This window comes from Henckelia pumila, chromosome 2, assembly GCF_033568475.1.
Source record: "Henckelia pumila isolate YLH828 chromosome 2, ASM3356847v2, whole genome shotgun sequence".
Lineage (NCBI taxonomy): Eukaryota > Viridiplantae > Streptophyta > Magnoliopsida > Lamiales > Gesneriaceae > Henckelia > Henckelia pumila.
The window spans coordinates 117,394,739-117,415,829 of record NC_133121.1 but is presented as its reverse complement, the minus strand read 5'-3'; the positions used below and the strand labels follow the sequence as shown (position 1 = coordinate 117,415,829).

Sequence of the window (21,091 nt, the reverse complement as noted above, 5' to 3'; positions counted from 1 at the left end):
CATGGCTTCGTTGCTGATTTGCTCAGCTGATCTCTTTGGAGCTTCCTCGACCGGTGGACGTATCACCGTTGAGGTTAAGGCCTTGGTTGGTTGAGAGGTAGATGGTTCATCTTCTGTCCTCATGTTGAGCTGGAACTCGTAGGCTTTGAGATCTGCAAAGAGATCATATAGTTCAACCTTGCTTAAGTCTTTTGACTCCCTCATGGCCACTGTCTTGATCTCTCATTCTTTGGGCAAAGCTCTCATAACCTTCACAGCAATAAGATCACAAATGATACTACTGAACCGTTCATCAAATTCAGCCATGGTTTCCCCTGGCTTCATTTTGGCATTGTCATATTTTTGAATGGCCATGGTGAGCTTGTTTTCTTTGGTCTGGTAATTTCCTTCACACAGCTGAGTGAGCTTCTCCCAAATCTCCTTTGCTGTGGAGCATGACTTGATTTTGCTGAACATGTTCTTGTCCAGTGTTTTGTATAGGATGTCCCGGGCCACATTGTCAAGATTGGCCTTCTTTTTGTCCTCAGTAGTCCACTCAGCTCTTGGTTTCTCAATCATTTGTCCTACACCATCGGTTAGAGCTGGGTTGACCTTCATGATTTTGATAGGACCGTCTGTTATGACATATAACATGTCATCGTCCTGTGCTGCAAGATGTGCCTGCATGCGAATTTTCCAGTCATCATAATCTTCTTTAGAAAACATAGGAATTTTGTTGAAAGAAGTCATGATTTTAAAACTTTAGATCAGCAGTTGAGAAAGGAACCCGCTCTGATACCACTTGATGGGATCGGTTCAGAGGGTAGAGGGGGGGTGAATACACTCTGAAACTTATTTTCTTTCTTTTCAAAATGATCAAGTGAAGTTTAGTTCACTTAATCTGTTTTCTCAACTTCTAAAACGGTTTGAACAACTTAAATAGTGCGGAAATAGTTCAGAGGTTTTAGTGATGCAAAGGCAAGTTATAACACGATGTATGAGCAATATATAAGATAAATATGCAGTAAAGACTAAGGCACAATTTATGGAAGTTCGAAGGCTTAATCCTTCTACGTCTCCCCTTCTTCCACTTAGGAAGGAATTCACTAGAAGACTTTGGTTATTACAACGTCTTGCAATACACCCACTTCAGACTTAGGACTTATCCAATGCCTAATCCGAAACTCCTAGATTTACACAGATAAGATTCTCAGTTCTTATCAGACTGGTGGAAGCTTTCAGAGTAGCTTCAAGTCTCTTCAATAATGAATACAGTCTGGTTGAGCTTCTCAAACTGCAGAGCGGTCGAGAGGCTTGGAAACCCTAGGATGATCCTTGAAGATCAGATATGTAAACTGTAGGCGAGGGTTTATTTGAGCAGCAAGTGAATGATCTTGTAAGTGTGCTCAAGTATTGCTTCAGTATATCAGATGAGGACTTCTGATAGTATTCAAGTGATTGAGTTGATTGAGATTTTTCGTGTTGCTTGTCTTCTTTTTTTTGTCACTTCTTGAGCAATCTTCCCTTTATATAGGTCAATCATCAACGTCTTTATTTTGAACGTTCTGATGTGCATTGAATGCACATTTAATGCTTCATAAATGCATTGATGATTCTGCATGAAGATCGTACACTTCTTTAAATGCAGACAACTTCCAGGGTCCAAAACTGGTATAAACGGTCGAATGCTTTATCTGTAGCCATTCTGCGTTTTTGCCATTTTAGTGCAACCTGTTGTCTCGATGCAAGAGTCAATAGATCTTCTGATACGCCGGTTCTGCTTTTGATAAAAGATCTTGCAATGAACGTCTTGTCACAAGTATTTGTCTTGAGATATCTTGATAGGCAGTTGGCATTCTACCGGTAGATAGATTTATCCTCTGCTGATTTGAATAACCAGTCGATAGGCTTGTGACTGCAACCGGTCGAGAGACAAAGGCGGTTGACAAGCTTCCGGTAGATAACTTGAAGGGTTTAGACGGTTGCGGTAGGAGTTGTAGTAGATTCCTGAAATACAAAAGATTGGCAGCACATTCCTATACAATGAGTTGTTGTTTGTTATCACCAAAATGTCGGATTCAACAACCCTTTTAAATTTCCCCAGTATGCAATACTCAATGGTTTCCAGATTCTGAATGTTATCTCCAAGGAGTAGATTTTGTTTAGATAACTCGATCAAACCCTTTTCACTGACATGTCCAAGCCTTAAGTGCCAAAGCTTGGTAGTTTCTGCAGAGTTTAGTACCACTGAGTTTTCTCCCAGAATGGTATTTCCAAGGAGAATCTATAGAGAGTTTCTCTTTACAGCCTTCATCACTACAAGAGACCCTTTAGACACTCTCATGTTTCCATTCTCAGATTTAAATGTGTATCCATTAGTGTCCAGAGTTCCTAAAGAGATTAAGTTCCTTTTTAGCTCAGGAACATATATCACTTTATGTAGCACTCTGTCTGTGCCATCATACATTCTTAGTCTTATTGAGTCTATCCCTTTTACTTTGCATGACTTGTCATTCCCCAAGATAACCAGTCCTTGATCAGCTTCTTGAAGGTGTTCAAACCAAGATCTGTTTGGAGACATATATAATGAACACCCTGAGTCAAGTATCCATTCATTTACTGAATTTAGATTTGTTATGTTCAATGCTTCTGCCGAGTCATATCCATCTGACACTACTGAGGGTTCTGCATTTTCTTTACTCCTCTCTGGTATGTACTTCTTCCTTTCAGGGCAATCTCTCTTGAAGTGCCCCTCCTTGTGACAGATGAAACACCTCAGCTTCAAGGGTGGTCTTGACTTGCTTTTTGACTTAGATCTGTTTCTGTTCCCCTTTTGAAATCTATTTTCTGTTATACCTCTTGTCATAAGGCTTTCACCTTGTGACTGAGAATTAGATTAGATCTTTCTTTGCAATTCTTTGGCCTTTATAGCAGACTGGACTTCATCCAAAGTTATTGTTTGATCTCTACCATAAAGTAATGCATCACGAAAGTTTTCAAAGGATAGAGGTAAAGAATTCAACAATATCAAAGCCTTGTCTTCATCTTCCAACTTGATCTCAATGTTCTCAAGATCATCCAGGATCTTGATGAATTCATCAATTTGCTCTAAATTCCCTTTATCATCAGAAATCTTGAATGAGTACAGCCTTTGTTTCATATACAATTTGTTTGCCAAAGATTTTGTCATGTACAGATTCTCCAACTTGGACCAGATACCAGCCGCTGATGTTTCCTTTGAGATTTCTCTGAGTGGCTTATCTCCCAAACAAAGAATGATTGCACTCTGAGCCTTCAACCTGAACTGAACTTTGTCCTTGTCATCCCCTGTCAAAGCTTCTTCACCTTTCAGAGCTTCAAGACACGCATCTTGATTCTCCACAGCCCAAAATCATTGTTGCCAGTAAACTTTTCAATGTCAAATTTCATGGTTCCCATCTATTTTGTTTCCTTCTTTTCGTTTCTCACAGACGGCGCCACTTATTAAGTAAAACGAAAACAAAACAACTTTCTGTGCAATCCAATTATGAACTCAGAAGCAAATAAATTTCCAGCAATTGATCAAGCAATCATGCAACACAAAGTAACTAAGGAACACAATGCAATTACATGGTTCGACCTTTGTAACTTGGTCTACATCCACGGGAAACCAGCCACTCTTCTTTTATTAATAAATACCAATGATCATCCAATTACAAACTATTTCAGAATAGAAGAATTATAGATCAAGATTTAATCCTTGAGTTCTACTGAGTAATTCAATAATCAACCTTCTTCCTGTCTTGTTTTTTTGGAGATTCACTCTATTCTTCCTGCCGTACTACCTTGTATTTTAAGCTCAATGGCTTGTCTTGCCGTGTAATCCTCAATCTCTTTCTCAGTTGATTTGTCTTGATAACTGATTTCCAAGAGTTTGAGACTTTGAGATTTCCTTCAACCATCATCCAGCTAATCCATTAGCTTTGACAGAGGCCCAATCAAATACCAAGCCCAAGGTGATTGGCCCAAAGGAAACATGATAGACACTGCTTTACAATTATGACATAAGATTTATTATGCATCTCAACATCGATAATTTTACTAAAAATTTATTGATTTATATTTTAGCTCTCTCGATTGCATAATACTGGTTTCGCCCCTAACTGTGTAATAAATTCTTTTTCTTGAATTTATTTTTTCTGCTTTTCCCAAAATTCGTAACACTTCAAACATAAAAATTGAATATTAATTTAGGGATATGATAATTTTTATATATTGCAATAACCTCGTTCACATCTCACAATACTGATACAAATAAATTAAAATATATGTTGACGACCATATTGTCCGGAATCTAAAAACACAAATCAAATATCAACTTTGTTACTCGGTTTTCAATTACTACCAAATCAAAATATCTCAACAACCTAAAATTTGTGGACAATGTAGTAATATCACAATTTTTGAATCAATACAATTTTCTTCCTTTTATACGAGGAATTCATGATTGAAAAATGAAAATCGATAATATTTGATAATATTAAATATATAGATATTTAATATAAAACACATATATCAATAGATGAATTTTTAAATGTATATTCAATTTTATTAATTAATAAATAATTAATAAATTTCGTAATTAAAGGTCTATATAACATATATAATCTATGAAAGAATTGTTGTATAATTTCAGTTCATGAATTGGATATAGAATTTAATTTTAATTATTTTTCACTTAATTATATTTATAAATTATAAACATATAGGTTCAAATAAACGCAAGATTTCATTCCTAAGTGCAAATTCATAGGTTCCTAAGTTATTCGGTCTTTATTTGAGTGTTTATAGCCATATCACCCCCAAAAAAAAAAAAAATTAGTATATATATATATATATATATATATATATTTTGATTTTGTTTGGTATTTTTTTTAATAAACTTTAATGGGTTGTGCCCCATTTTTTTTAATATACAATAAATTGGCTTCTCAAATAAAATAAGGTAATTTATTTTAAGTGGCGATCAAACTCTTTTTTTTATGGGATATTTGATTTATTTTTTTCTATTCGATTCTTCCGAGTGACCGACCAACACAGTGACACACAACACCCAATTAAGATTTAAGGTCGTTTTGCCTTAAAAAAATATTTAAGAGCATTTCGTAAATGATTTCAAGTTTTTTTGTGTATTTTTTTCTTCACATCGTGTATTTTAAATCATTTTTCCTCAAAAAATTAGGTTTTAGTTTCTTGAGAGCATATATTTCTTAATTCTTCTATTTATTTTTTTTCTTGTTTTAAATCTTTGTTCCATTTAATTATGGGACAACACATTCGATATCAATGTTAGAAATACTAAAATTTATTGTAAAAAATGAAATTAGCATTGTTTATTTTTGCGTTTTTGATTATTTTTCTTTGACTATTTCTATCTGTTGAATAATTGGTCGAAAATATTTGTGGATAACAATGTATTTTTACTATATTCATGAATCATAATATAATTTAATTGATAAAGATAGAATAGATAGTGTTAAATAAACTAGCAGAAAATTGAATGCAATGAATTTTGTTTTATCTACTAATTTTTATCCAAAAAACTTTGCAGAACATGAGATGCTGCAATTAAAAATCCAATTTGAGCATTTTGATCATGTTCTACGACTTTCTTATATTAGAACTCACTCGAAACTTATTTAATTGTTTAGATCTTGAGAGAGGTTTGGGCTTAGTCCCCTTCTCTTGTTTTTCTTTTTTTCATTTCTAATAATATCTCTATTTTTTTTATAAAAAAAAATCAAAAATCCATCATGTTTACGCTTTCAGTTTCTTCTTCGTTGGCCCCGCCCTCTTGCGTGATCCTGGCTCCGCCCCTGAGCCATATTATCAAGAGCCGACAAGGACCAAGGTGCTATCGAGGTCAGAGCGAAACTGTGCTCAAGTTGCAGAACTTTCGACTTTTGCGGACTAACAACAGATGAAATTATAGTCTCGAATCTTTTTATTAATTGGGAGTAGATATTTGATTAGCAAAGGATTATAGATTTAAAAAAAATAATAGTGATATGATGTTCACTTATATTTAAGTTAAAACTTTAAAGTTCGTGTTCCTAAACCAGTTGTTTAGAGGTACATAAGTACTAATGGTTTTAGTTAAAGTCTATTTTTGTATTTTTTTTTACTCAATAGAGTTATATAATTAATTCTTTAAGTTTTCAGTTAGTTTCTGATATTTATATGTTTATTTTTTAATTAAGTTAATTTACGTGTTTATCAAGTGATTAGTAGTACATCTGAGTAGGGTAACTAGTAAATTAAGAAAATTAAAATTTAAACAACAAAAAGTATATCACATTAATTTTTTGACCATATTTTATTTAAGTAGTTTTTAAATAAAAATCGTAAAAATAAAAAAAATAGATATAAAAAATCAAGTCACATGATATAGCTGATATTTTATTTAGATATATAATTTAAACATATAATTTTTGGTTAATGACTATAATTAGAATAAAAATAATAAAAAATTAGAATATCTTAAAAAGGCATATAACTTTTATTTAAACATTTAATTTGTGATTAATTTCTACAAGTAGAATAAAAAGATTAGAGAATTATGAAATCTAAAAATAAAAGCATATCGCGATATTGATATTTTATCATGTTTGATTCAAGTAATTTATAAATATAACTAAAAAATGTTGATTGTAGAAAACTTTTTTTAAACATATAAGTTGTAGTCAACACCACAAACAGCGTTTGTGGTTACCCAATATAGTTTTAGGTGGTGTTTGGAAGAGCTTCTACGAAGCACTTGTCAGCTTCTCCTTAACAAAATTTCACAAATTTTCAAAATTTTGTTAAGAAAATGCTGATAAGTATTTTTTAAAAGCTCTTCCAAACACTACTTAACTCCAAGATCATAGTTAGTATGAACGTGACACCCACTGGATTTTCGAAGCATTTCTTAAATTGAGGCGCTTACACTCTAAGCATGAGTTCAAAAGCTTGATATCTGTTTACCAGAGTAGTCATGCTTCATGCAATATTAGATATAACATGTGTACTCATACATTACGTACTTGACAATTTCATTTACGTCCCTACTTCGATCACAGATACCACATTCGACGGGGTAACTTACAAGTCGTTCAGGATGTGAATAAGTGTTCAGTCAGTTGTCAGGACCTAAGAGCAGATTTACCGATGGTTTTAGTGTAAGGATATTTAAATATTTTGTTGTGATTTGATTGAGTTATATGATTAATTCTTAAGTTTTCAGTTATTTTCCGTTATTTATATGTTAATGTTTAATTAAATGTTTATCAAGTGATTAGCAGTGGATTCGAGTAGGGTAACAATTAAATTCATGGATTCAAAAATTGAAATTTTTTAATAAATAAAAAAGTATATCACGTTAATTTTTTTGATCATATTTTATTTAAGTAGTTTTTAAATACAAATTAAACCATAAAAATTTAAAAAGAATAAAAACCAAATTAGATATCGAAAATATAGTTGATATTTTCAGTTAAAATATATAATTTCTGATTAATGACCACAAGTAGAATAAAGAAATTAAAAATGTAAAAGCTCTAAAAAAAGACATATAGCAATGATCTTTTATAATGTTCTATTCAAGTAATTTATAAATATAACAAAAAAAATTTGGTTGCAGAAAACTTCTTTTTAAACACACAAGTTGTAAACAACACCACAAACAAAGAGATTACAAATTAAAAACTCTTAAAAAAACAAATAAAAATATATTTTTTCATGTCTTATTTTATTTTATTTATAGTAAACTATAAAAAAAAAAATTTGCTGGCAAAAAAATTATTTAAGCACATAATTTTTAGTTTTATTTTTAAAATAATCAATTGACTTAAAAATAAAGTATGATAAGAAAACCAAATAAACAATGCACAACAATTAACAAAGAATGAGACAAAAAGAAAATAAAAACAATTAATAAGAGTACGAAAGTAAATTCACAATTAAATAGATTAGCACAATCCCCAGTGGTGGTGCCGTAGCCGTCAACGGCTTTTTTCTACAACTCCAATTGCGTCGGCATCATACGTTTCTGCAGAATCAGCTCCTTTGGCAGAGTTGTCTCCCGACAAAATGTTAATAATCACTTATTTAGCAAACACTACATTAATTTTGTTTGGCAATTTTTGTCATTTTTTTGGTTTGACGTTGACATGAAATATGACACTCATGTGGATAATGTCACATCAAAACTATCAACGAAAATAGATTAAAATTATCAAAATTCAATAATTATAGAGCTAAAACTGAAATTTAATACCAAAATGACCGATTTTTTTTTGTGTACATGCATAGCTTTTTTATTCCAAAAAGCTAAAAGAGCCGGGATTGGGCTTTTGTCATGCTCTTTGTTGGGCCGAGATTTGTAGACTAGAAATCGAGCCCAATCACAAAACGCAGAGTTGTCCACTACACCACCGGAAACCTCCACAGTTGCAGCAAATGGAAATGGAAATCGACAGCGATTCAGTTAAGCTTAAGCATCTCAAAAACGAAGAGCTGTTTAAAGCCGCGGAATCGGGTGATTCCTTGCTTTTCAAATCACTCGCTCCCGAACAACTCCTTGGAGCACTGTCCCTCCGCAATGAAGATGGACGTTCGCTCCTACATGTGGCCGTTTCAAGCTCGCAAATTGATGTACTATTTGTGTTTCAGTTGTCATTGATTTCGTCGAATTTTCATCAGTTTCTTATGTTGTTTATCTCGTTGGTGCTGTGTTAAGGAATAATTGAAAGATCGATTCTTGTGTTCCTCGATGTAATTAGCTTCCCTCTGGCTAGGTTAATTAATTTCGAGCTCACCGTACAACATTAGGTTCATGTTCTTTCATAGTTTAGATATATAGATTATGCCGTATGAAGCTGGCAACATGATTGAAATATTCTGGTGAAGTGCTTTTCTCGCAAATCGAAGCTTTAGATAAACTAGATCGATTTTGCTGATTGGATGCATATTTTTCCAAAACTCGTAGTTTTTTTTTATTTATTTCATCGTCATTTTTTTGGGTGTCCGAGTGTAATTTGTATTTGTGAATGAAGTAGGCGGTGGGAATTCTATCAGATGCTCATGCGTCCGTTGTAAATAGTTCTGATGAAGAAGGATGGGCTCCTCTGCACTCTGCTGCTAGTACTGGAAATTTGAAGATTGTTGAAATTTTACTCAACAGAGGTGAGCCTTGGTTAAGCATTTGTGTTTATACTCTGCTAGTGATAACAATTAACAACTTGTGTTGTACCTATTTGAAAATTAATGATGAAAGCTCTCTCCTCTTGGTACTCATTATTCAATATAGACTAGTGAATTTTCACCTCTGCCCATCTATTTTTAACCATCATGGGTTTTCCACATCAGCAGGTAAATGTGCAATTTTTTTTAATTATTATTATTATCTGTTTACTGTTAAGTTGGTGACCACCTTCATGATCAGGTGAATGTGCAATAGTTGTTTTGTGGGTATATGCTTGCTTGAAGTTCATCATTTTATACATCCTGTACTAATACTGTTATTTATTTATCTTCTGACGATCTCTGTATTTTGAAATGAAATGCTGTTGGCAGGAGCTGACGTTAACTTGAAAAATAATGGCGGTCGCACTGCTCTTCACTATTCTGCCAGCAAGGGTCACTTGAAGATAGCTGAAATATTGATTTCACATGGTGCAAAACTCAATATAAAGGACAAGGTTTGGTTGTAACTTCTTTTCCATATTAATTGATACTTATAGTCTTCTCGGCAAATATCTCAGAGTTGCTGCGCATATATAGACATACATTCAAAATCACTCAGTTGCAAATGGAACTATCATAACTTCTACTTGTGTTATATGTCTGACAACTACTTCATGTAGGTCGGATGCACCCCGTTGCATCGTGCAGCAAGCACAGGGAACACAGAATTGTGCGAATTCTTGATTGAGGAAGGAGCAGAAGTTGATGATGCTGATAGAGCGGGTCAAACTCCACTTATGATTGCAGTAGAATGCCATAACAGAGAGGTAAAGACGTATCCCTTCTTTCCTAATGCTTATAGTTCCAATAATTAAACTATAAATATATTATAGTATATGCAGCAACTTTAATATATCCACCGATTGCTCTTTCTTTTTGCATTTCAAATAATTCTTGAATATGCATCTACTTTTATATGTTGAAGCCTAACTATCTTGTTCATTTATTCTCTCCCGTTGTTTGTTGGAACGACTCTATGTCTGTCATAAATTTACTTCTGTATCCTCTTGAGAAGCTCAAATTTTACTGCAGTGAGAATATACTAAGAAACAACTTGAATTTTTCTCACCAGTCCTAGCCATATGGCAGGTAGCTCTCCTTCTTATAAGGCATGGAGCAGACGTGGATGCTAAGGACCGAGAAGGGGTACACGGTTCTTGGTCGAGCCTCTGATGATCTACGGCCAAATCTAGTCGAGGCTGCGAAGGCCATTTTGGAGGATTGAATGGACATGATACTCTTTCTAAGAAACGAAAATATAAATCAGTTACTTGTTTTACATTTTGAGGTTGATTATACGTTGAGACTAATTTAGCGTTTGAGAAAGCAAATCAATTAATTGAGCCAATCAGTCTAAATAATGGTTTGAAAATCTATCAATCAAGTTTAATATCTTGTGCTTGGATCATCTTCTGCAGCTATCCATACATATTTAGCTCTTCCGGATTTTGTGTCTCGGTGGAGTTGCTTCTCCCTTATTTCTCATTCGTTGAAATTCAACTTCGAGAAAGTAAAAGGGCCAATCCCAAGGTTGCATTAGGATTCAAATATTTGGATTTGAGGTGGGAACTATGATTTTGATTTTTTAATAATTATACTATGGGAAAGTGGAATCAATCATGTTGAATGGGAGAAAAATGTATAAAATATGAAAAGGGACATGAAATTCAACAAATTCACGTTCGAATATTTATTTATTTATTTATATTTATTATAATGTGTTTATGCTAAATAGATTCCTGTGATTATGAAAAGAAACTATGCGAGGCAGAGTAAGTCGTAGTAATTGGGTGCCCAACAATGTATTGTGATATTCTCTTCACGTTTAATGGACCACACCACGTATGGGCCTCAATGATTATCATCTTATAGAATAAACAAACAAGATAATAATTTGACTTAATAATATTTTAAGAAATATATTAGCTTTTTAATCAATTTCCTACCTTTTGGTCCATGGCTACTTTTAGATCTAAAGTGCTCCTACTTTAGGCAATAACGACTCCCTTTGAAAATTTGAACAAGGACAAACTATTTATTAATGACTCGAAAAAAATACAGATTTGATGACGAATAAATAAACAATTGCCTTAATTTGGACTTTGGCGTTGTGTGTGTTTTATTTTTATATACGCTGTTGGTTGTATTTGAAAGACAAGATTCTAACATGTGAAGAAAATAATCCAAACAAATAACGCCACTACTTCAAGATAAACATAGAAGTACAATTTGTCAATTAAATAATGCACAGGGCCGTGGATAAGATGGGAGAGAAAGTATTAGAGAATAGATTTTGAGAGAGAAGTTTCTTTCAATCAAAATGAGACCATTTTTTTCTTTGAGGGAAAAAAATTAAGAGCAAAGCTTGACAAATGATTGATCTCTAGGTATATGAGCTGAGTTGAGTTTGGCTAGACTCCAAAGAAACTCGAGTCGAGGTTTTTTTAGCGATGGCATAAAATCTTGTGCTCGATCTCAACTTTATCTGCCTAATAAATAATTCACAAGCTCAATCGTAGTCATTAAATTACCTATAAGCTCAAGCCCCAGCTACCTCACCTCGCGAATACAAAATTTTATGGACTAAAGCCGAGTTTGAGATCAAATTATTTTATTAGAAATTCATTTTAGTTTAGTCGATGATACGGGTCCCACACTGGTACATCATCTGTCCTTCGTTGAGCTCGGGATCCACACAAATTGTGTGACCAAGATTCCATCGGATGAAGTTCACCCTGTGGAGTATAGTGTTTGCCTACAATGAGACAGAGATATGACAAAAATCAGTTTTTTTAAAGTACAATTACAAGATTACAAGTAATTAATCACAACAATGTAATGAAATTGACCGCACAACGGGACTCAAGCATTGGCCGAGACTTGTTTATACAAAAAAACTACTTAAATCTACCTAAATAAATTAGAAAAACTATCCCTAATCAACAGTGAAAAAGAAGAGTTGCAAGAAAGCAAATAATGATTAACGAGGTTGTTCGCGCAGAAATTACAGCATACCAGAGTTGAAGGAAAGGATAAAGAAAAAAGGGCAGAATGCACAGCTGGCTGTGTAACTTTGACATGTGACAATCCTAGATATTGATTTTTCTCCAAATGCAAGAAAACATTAGCTATTAATTAAATTATTGGATGGTGGCCCAGAGCAGAGCAGAGCAGAGCAGAGCAGAGCAGAGCAGATGATGTTCGGTAATAAATTATAAATTCCACCAGTTAATCACCTTTCTTAACTAAAATCATTAGATTTCAGCATTGCCCTTGAAATCTCCCTTTCGTTCTGCTCTCTCTCCTGAGTCACAAAGATTTTTGTTCAAGCAAATGTCAATTCAAGAAAAAAAATAAAATAAAAGAAAATGAACGCATGTGTTAAGTAATAATTTCACCCCAAAGGCCTTTTCTTCCGTTTCTTGCTTTTTGTCATCATCAATGCGTAACCTTTGGCAATGGGCTATGATTTAGTTTAACAGAAGAGGTTGTTAGCTCTTCTAATTACGTCCTTCATTTCCAGACCCCACCTCAGTCATGCGTTTTCTACCATTTCGACATTTCTGAAGCCTAATTTTCTTTCGTTATTCTTTGGTTTTGCAACTCTTTTTTTCCTGGTGGAAGGCCAGCGGATATAAGCATGCAAGAAATACTTGGTTTGCTTCACAGTGCTGCATAGATCTTAAATGACAGAAGCCGGTTTCAAGAACTGAGACCTCCATTATTTGCATCTCTTCTTGAAAGCAATTTCTTGGCTTGAAATTTCAATCTTCATGATGAGGAGGCACGGATGGCAGCTCCCCTACCATCCTCTCCAGGTATGTATGCTTCACACAGACACACACTAAGTCAAAATGTGTGTACAATACTCCATCCATGGATGCTTTTAACTTTTTTACTATTATTATTTACGTTGAAATTCATTTACCCTCAGATTTGTATGTGTGCAGGTGGTAGCTGTTGCTGTATTTCTGGCGCTGGGATTTGCTTTCTACGTGTTCTTTGCCCCTTTTCTAGGAAAGATGTTATTCCAATACATAGCTATGGGGATCTATACTCCTCTTGTGAGCACATCGCATCCTTCTTTTAAAGATTCTTCTGTTCTTGGCGTTTGACATTATAATTTTTTTGGCAATCTTGAAATAAACTTGTATCTGAAAGTTTGGTTTTTGTTTCTTTGACTGATGGTCACTCACTTGAAATAGAAATTCCCTAAGCCAGTTTCAAGAAAATAATATCTGCACCATCTGCCATGTCTGTCTGTATATGCACTTCATCAATTGAAATATGGATATTTGAGTTGCCTTGTTATCATCGTTTATAACTTTTATGGATAATTCTGCATGTGGTGCCTCACTGTATCTATGTACTGGATGAGACCAGCATTTGCATCATGTGTATTTGAATTGATGGTTTAATGAGCACATTGAGACTGGTATGCTTTTCCCATAATCTTAAGCTGTTACCTTGTCCTTTCTCAGATCATATGCGTCTTTGGCCTATACATATGGTGTGCTGCTGTAGACCCTGCAGATCCAGGAGTCTTTAGATCGAAAAAGTATTGCAAGTTTTCCCCAAATAAAAATGACTCCAAACCAAGTTCACAGAAACTTGGTGGAGAACCTGGTCCTATTCAAGATCCCAATGTTTCTATAACCAAAGGCAGAGAGGAGACTAATGATAGTAACAAAAGTGAGAGTCGTTCTGCACTTGAAAACAACCCCTCTTCTCATAAGAAGCTTGCCCTCTCAACTTTATTACCTTGTGCATTTGTTTGCAATTCACATGAAGAATCTTCTGTTCAGCAAATGAGTGAAGATGGGATGTTCTACTGTAGTTTGTGCCAAGTCGAGGTGTGTACTTTATATTTAGTTAATTGCTCTCTTCAAGTTGATCTTCACTCTATATGCAACCTAGAATTTTGCACTGGATCATTGACTATGTTTTTCATTGTTGCTCCTCTAACAGTAACATTGCACACCATGCTTGTAGGTTTTTAAGTACAGCAAGCACTGTAGAGTCTGTGACAAGTGTGTGGACCACTTTGATCATCATTGCAGGGTATTATTTCAGTATTTGCAGTAGATGTATCGAAACAACTTGTTGATCGACTTTCTAATTCCTTTCTTATATGTTTTTCTGTAGTGGCTAAATAATTGCATTGGCAAAAGGAACTACCGAAAATTCTTTACTCTCATGGTGTCTGCCCTTCTGTTGGTATGCTCTAGAATTGATTTGATTTCTCGATAATTTTCACTAAGTCTAAAGTCTAAACATTGCATATTTTTATTGTTGCCTCAGTTAACATAAATTTTCATATGTATATAGGTTTTCCATAATCCTTCATGAGATTTTCGTAAATTCAACTCTTTTAAACTATTGTCTCCTATGCACACTTCCTAAGTTAGTAAGGTGCCCAAACTATTTATACTTCATTGAAGATTGATGGTCCTTACTTATTGGACTTGAGATTGCAGTTCATACTTCAGTGGTCTACTGGAATCCTCGTGTTGGTCTGTTGTTTTCTTGAGAGAAAGAAATTCTCCACAGACATCAGCACCAAGTTAGGAAGCAGTTTTACTGTGGTTCCTTTTGTAATTGTCGTGGTGAGTGTTTTTCCATGTCAAATCTTCTGCCAAATTGGTTTTGTGTCCTCTTATTATATATTGAATGAATGTTCGCCAATTGCTCTATACGCATACTTGCCATGAAAGACATAATACCGATTATGGGAGTAGCAGCCAATTACTAATAATTCACACTTAGCTGATATATCAGATATACGAGTTGATTTGTGTTTCCTCACATGATACAGGCAGTCTGCACCATATTGGCCATGATTGCTACCCTCCCAATCGCTCAGCTCTTCTTCTTTCACATTCTTTTGATAAAAAAGGTTTTATGTCTCTCTTTTTTCTGATCTATCACTCTTTTGCTAACAATACTAAGGTATAATGGAATTTCATGGGAAAGCTCAAATTCTTTTTGTTGACAATTATTGTGGTTGGAATTGGATTGGCAGGGAATTAGCACTTACGATTACATTATTGCATTAAGAGAACAAGAACAACAAGCTTCTGAAGGCCAGCAGAGTCCTCAGATGTCTACCGTTAGTTCTATTACTGGTTTTAGCAGCACAAGCTCCTTCAACAATTTGCATCGAGCAGCAGCATGGTGTACTCCCCCGCCCCTTTTTCTAGAAGATCAGGTAAAAGCAAAATTTCAAAATGCTACCAATGGGTTCCTAGGTTACCATGTCGCGTTGGTTATCACCCTTTTGAGCTCCTGTTTACGTGGGTTTTGAGCTCCTGTTTACATGTCAACCCATCATTTTCTACCTAATACACGATACTAAATTTAGGCTGGGTTCATGATTTATTGTTATTCTGTAGTTCGATGTAGTCCCTCCAGACACGAGATCTGTCAGTTCACTAGGCAAAAAGATGGTGGTAGAGGAGCCAAGCAAGAAAAAGAATCCTGCTACAGTAAAGATCAGCCCGTGGACATTAGCGCGTTTGAATGCCGAGGATGTGTCCAAGGCCGCTGCAGAGGCAAGGAAAAAGTCCAAGATTCTACGGCCTGTAATGAGGAACGAAGCATCTTATGCCATTGAAACAGACAGTAGTTTTGGAAGTAGTGGTCGTATGGCCCCAAGGCCAGATAGCAATAGAAAGAGAGGTGGTAGCAAACGAATCCACCTGCCTGCAGAGATGCCTCTTCAACCTCTTTCCAAAATTTCAAGTGAAGAAGCTAAAAGCGGTAGAAATCTAATCTCTGAGACTTCAACAGGCTTGACAATTCTTCAGCGTGAAGCTCGAAGTGCCTTCAGGACAGGACGAGCTATGCCAGACTCAACAAATATCGTTGCTTCATCCCCCGACAGTAGCTCAGATTCTACTGACATCCAGCCTTTTCAGCGTGCCTCATCAGCATCCCAAAAGGGCAGGAAAATTGTTGGCCTAACAGGTGATTTCATGGATAATCAGAATGAAATCCCATTCTCAAGATCAACTAGCGGTGGATACGATGCATCTGGTGGAGAAGATAGTGACCAAATACCGACGAGAATTATACATGGGTCAAGTAACTGGAGTAGTCTCCTCTTTGACACCGAACAAGAAAGGGTTGCCAAGAAATTCATGCCTCCTTCCACATCTTACAGTGCTAGACCATAAGATCTGAATATGTAAATCCTGTCATGTTCATGGCACAAAATGTAGAGATTTTTTCATTTGTTGCTGAGGTTAGATAATAGTTGTTAGCCAAGACTGAAAAAATCGAATCACAAAAATTAATTTTATGTGATTCCAATAATCTCATAAAACAGGATCATGCATATTTAACACGAATTAATTAATTTACACACAAAAGAATTGAGATTACCCTTGAAGGGTGCTTTACGTTGTGTTGTCTGCAACAGATCTGCAACTCAACGCTTCAAACCTTCAAGCCGTTACGTGGTTACAACTTTCTGTCAGACTACGTTTTATCAAGTAGTCTAGAAAGATAAGATAAATTCAAAAATGAAATTATCTCTTTTCCATAAATTAAAAGATTATCAATCGTATCAAATCTTATCGTATCGATAAAGTTTTAATTCAAACTTTTCATAGATAAAAATACTATAATCATATTAATTTATTCCTACGAGTTCCATAAATTATAACTCATATAATTTATTTAAGTTTATATTTGAGCCACCAAAGGGACCTGATCGGACCCAATTAAATTAAGCTCCAATAAATTAATTTGATCTAATCAACTCATGATTAATCAAGATAATTTATTAATCTTATTCTACTCCACTAAAAGAACAAGATTGCACTCTTAATTTAATTGAAATTACTGAACCATAAAATCAATAATTACATCCTCAGATTGATCGACCCAACATATCACCCCCGTCGATCAACTAAAACATCTAAAATAGGATACAATGACCATGTTGCCTATATTAGATATTCATAACCACTCACCCTCATCTTCTATTTGACAGCCACATGTGATCGCATCACATAATTAATTCAACAAATAATATTGAATTACTGAGCTCAGATTTTACTGTCTTTTAGAAGAACTCGTGAGTTCATGATCATGTAGGTGACGGATTCCATCTTGCGAATATATGTTCTTTGTTATTTCACTTTGATTCCCAAAACATCGATATATTGATCAATAGTCTGATCTCACTCATTGATGTCTCAAAGAACTTCAAGTTAGTAATCAAAGTTCATTACCCGCTCAGGATTAAGGTGCAATGTACGATAACCTAGTGGATTTGAATTAGTATGGTCAATTCAAATTCAAATCTCACGTGGTTCAATCCAATACATCAAAATGTATCTCCAATTTTATTACCAAGTCAAAGATAGACTTCAATAAAATTAAAACGATCTTGTCAAAATAATTTGTCCCTATTTATTTTCCGATCGTGGACATTAAAAATATGAATTGAATTATAAATTGAATCTTTCTGTGTTTAACAACATAAACACTCAATTTATAATAATACAACAATTCAATGAACACATGCATTGCTCAAAACAATTTATTTAAGAATAAATAAATAAAACATTATTATAATTTCAAAATGTCATAATACATGAAAAATTACTCGATGGGCAAATACTGTTAAACATTCTTCTCCCACTTGCCCTAGAGTAAATGAGACATGTCCAACACTCCCATATTTTGAATATGTTCCTCAAAAGCTCTAGCAGGTAAGCTTTTAGTAAACGGATCAGCAAGATTTTCAGCAGATGCTATCTTGCACACTGTCACATCCCCTCGTTGAATGATATCTCTCACTAAGTGATACTTTCGTTCAATGTGTTTTCCACGTTGATGGTTTCTGGGTTCTTTTGCATTTGCCACTGCACCACTGTTATCACAGTATAAAGTAATGGCATTTGATGCAGAAGGAACAACCTCGAGGCTGAGCAAAAACTTTTTCAGCCAAACGACTGCTTTTGCTGCTTCACAAGCCGCCACATACTCCGCTTCCATAGTGGAATCAGCAATGCAAGATTGCTTGATACTCCTCCAAATAACGGCACCACCACCCAATATGAACACAAATCCTGATGTAGACTTACGAGAGTCTCTGTCAGCTTGAAAGTCAGAATCAGTATATCCCACAGGTGCCAAATCAGAAGCTGTATAAACAAGCATATTCCCTCTAGTTCGATGAAGATACTTGAGAATATGCTTTACAGCAGTCCAATGCTCTGGTCCTGGGTTTGACTGATATCTACTAACAATCCCAACAGCATAACAAATATCTGGTCGAGTGCATAGCATAGCATACATAAGACTTCCTACAGCCGAAGCATATGGAACTCTTTTCATGTATTCTATTTCACTTTGAGTCTTAGGATTGTGGTCCTTGGACAAGTGAATTTCATGTCTAAAAGGTGTTTGACCTTTCTTGGAATTTTTCATTGCATATCTCACCAATATTTTATCAATGTATGAAGCTTGAGATAAGGCAATCCGCCTGTTCTTCTTATCCCAAAGGATCTGGATACCTAGAACAAAATTTGCTTCTCCCAAGTCTTTCATATCAAAATGTTGAGTCAACCATCTCTTAGCAGATGTCATCCCCCCACATCATTTCCAATTAGTAGGATTTCATCCACATATAACACGAGAAAAATCACCTTGTCATCTAAAACTTTCTTATAGACACAAGGCTCATCAAGATTTTGATCGAAACCATAATCCTTCACAGTTTGATCAAATCTGATATTCCAAGATCTAGAAGCTTTCTTAAGTCCATAAATAGACCTTTTAAGTTTGCATACTTTATGCTCTTGACCGTTTTGGATAAAACCATCTGGTTGCATTATATAAATGCTTTCCTCAAGATTTCCATTTAGAAATGCTGTCTTGACGTCCATTTCCACACCTCATAATCAAAATGAGCTGCAATGGATAAGAGAATCCGAATAGACTTTACCATAGCCACAGGTGAGAAGGTTTCTTCATAATCGATTCCTTCTCGTTGGCTAAAACATTTAGCTACTAATCTAGCCTTAAAGGTTTCTACTTTTCCATCTATTCCTCTCTTTTTCTTGTAGACCCACTTACACCCAATAGGTTTTACCCCTTCAGGCATATCTACAAGATCCCAGACAGAGTTAGTGTACATGGATCGCATTTTTGAGTCCTTAGCACTCCTCCATTGGTCAGCGTCTATATCCTCCATAGCTTCTTTGTACGTAATGGGATCCTCCTCTTGTTCTATAGAGACTGCCTCTAAGGACTCTCCATAGAGCAAGTATCTAGAAGGTGGTCGGATGACCCTCTCACTACGTCTAAGTCGTGGAGGTTCTTGGTTGATTGGATTTGATTGTTGGTTCCTTGAGTTTGCTTCTTCACCATGTGCCTCATTCTCCATGTCGGTACGGTGAGGTGAATTAACATTAGGAACATTATCTTCTACCATATCAGTTGTTCGAAAAACAGTGATTAATGGTGGTATAGATGTGAAATCAAACTGAGTAGGTTCAGTGCGGATTTCTAGAGTAGATGATGTTTCAACAATCTCTTCCAAAAGAACCTTACTCTTTGATTCACGATCTTCTATGTATCTGTCCTCTAAGAAGGTTGCATTTGTACTCACAAATACCTTCTTATCCTGAGGACTATAGAAGTAGTATCCTCTCGTTCCCTTAGGATATCCAACAAACACACATGCTTCTGATCTAGATTCCATTTTATCCATCTTTCTCTTGAGCACATACGCAGGACATCCCCATATTCGAATATGTCTTAGATTGGGTATACGCCCATTCCACATTTCTAGGGGTGTCTTAGAGACAGACTTAGAAGGAACCATATTCAATAAGTATATTGCAGTTTGAATAGCATATCCCCAAAAAGATGTACTGAGCGTAGAGAAACCTAACATGGATCTAACCATGTCCAACAAAGTCCTATTTCTCCTTTCCGAGACACCATTTTGTTGAGGAGTATATGGTGCGCCCAATTGGGATAAAATCCCATTATCTGATAAGTATGTTGTAAAGCCACTGGATAGATACTCACCACCTCGATCTGATCGAAGTGTTTTTATGCTCTTACCTAATTGTTTTTCCACTTCATTTTTGAATTCTTTGAACTTTTCAAAAGCTTCAGATTTGTGGGACATTAGGTAAACATAACTGTATCTAGAGTAGTCATCAGTGAAGGTGATAAAATACTGAAATCCGCCTCTAACTTGAACACTAATTGGTCCACATACATCAGTGTGCACTAATTCCAAAACTTCATTGGCTCTATGTCCTTTAGATTTAAAGGACCTCTTAGTCATTTTACCCTTTAAACAAGATTCGCATACAGGCAAGGATTCCACCTTTAAATCACTTAAAGAACCATCCTTTACCAACTTTTGAATCCTATTAAGGTTGATATGACCAAGCCTCAAATGCCACAAATAAGTTTCATTAGTGGGAGATAATTTTATTCGTTTGTTGGATTGAGTGTGATACAAAGAGCTGTCAACAGGTTTTAAGACATACAAATCATTATTCAAATGTCATTTGCATATAGGAGTTTTATTCAAGGAAATATCAACCACCATTTGTGAAAAATGGACAAAATATCCTTGTCTAAACAATAAAGCAACAGAAATCAAATTTCTAGTAATGTCAGGAACATAATAACAATTTCTCAAAACCAAATGTTTATTATTCTGAAAATAAAGATAAACGACTCTAACAGCTCTTGCAGATACCACAGCTCCCGTGCCAACTCTAAGAGTATGTTCCCCTTCATTGAGCTCCTTGGTTACTTAGAACCCCTGCAATGAATTGCATATATGATTAGTGGCTCCAGAATCTACAAT

At 35.0% G+C, this 21,091-nt stretch overlaps 2 protein-coding genes across 2 annotated transcripts; both read left to right on the top strand.

Moving 5' to 3' along the window:
- Positions 1 to 8,426: 8,426 nt before the first annotated feature.
- LOC140884313 (uncharacterized) lies at positions 8,427 to 10,651 on the top strand. The gene is made up of 5 exons (XM_073291031.1): positions 8,427 to 8,652; positions 9,057 to 9,183; positions 9,574 to 9,698; positions 9,864 to 10,010; positions 10,333 to 10,651. Exons 1-5 carry the CDS (start codon positions 8,458 to 8,460, stop codon positions 10,414 to 10,416), a joined length of 678 nt encoding a protein of 225 aa, XP_073147132.1. The 5' UTR covers positions 8,427 to 8,457; the 3' UTR covers positions 10,417 to 10,651.
- Positions 10,652 to 12,484: 1,833 nt separating this feature from the next.
- LOC140881877 (probable protein S-acyltransferase 22) lies at positions 12,485 to 16,601 on the top strand. Its single transcript, XM_073287515.1, has 9 exons — positions 12,485 to 13,061; positions 13,194 to 13,307; positions 13,725 to 14,096; positions 14,236 to 14,304; positions 14,389 to 14,460; positions 14,721 to 14,849; positions 15,059 to 15,139; positions 15,266 to 15,451; positions 15,636 to 16,601. The coding sequence occupies exons 1-9, from the start codon at positions 13,017 to 13,019 to the stop codon at positions 16,416 to 16,418; spliced, it is 1,851 nt and encodes a 616-aa protein (XP_073143616.1). The 5' UTR covers positions 12,485 to 13,016; the 3' UTR covers positions 16,419 to 16,601.
- The last annotated feature ends 4,490 nt before the right edge of the window (positions 16,602 to 21,091 follow it).

Bases quoted from the DNA above. Each gene is read 5' to 3' on its own strand.
- LOC140884313 (XM_073291031.1), top strand. From the start codon at position 8,458: ATGGAAATGGAAATCGACAGCGATTCAGTTAAGCTTAAGCATCTCAAA. The intron at 9,184-9,573 runs GTGAGCCTTGGT...TGCTGTTGGCAG, and splicing joins TGAAATTTTACTCAACAGAG to GAGCTGACGTTAACTTGAAA. The intron at 10,011-10,332 runs GTAAAGACGTAT...GCCATATGGCAG, and splicing joins TAGAATGCCATAACAGAGAG to GTAGCTCTCCTTCTTATAAG.
- LOC140881877 (XM_073287515.1), top strand. From the start codon at position 13,017: ATGATGAGGAGGCACGGATGGCAGCTCCCCTACCATCCTCTCCAG. The intron at 14,097-14,235 runs GTGTGTACTTTA...CCATGCTTGTAG, and splicing joins GTAGTTTGTGCCAAGTCGAG to GTTTTTAAGTACAGCAAGCA. The intron at 14,305-14,388 runs GTATTATTTCAG...GTTTTTCTGTAG, and splicing joins ACTTTGATCATCATTGCAGG to TGGCTAAATAATTGCATTGG.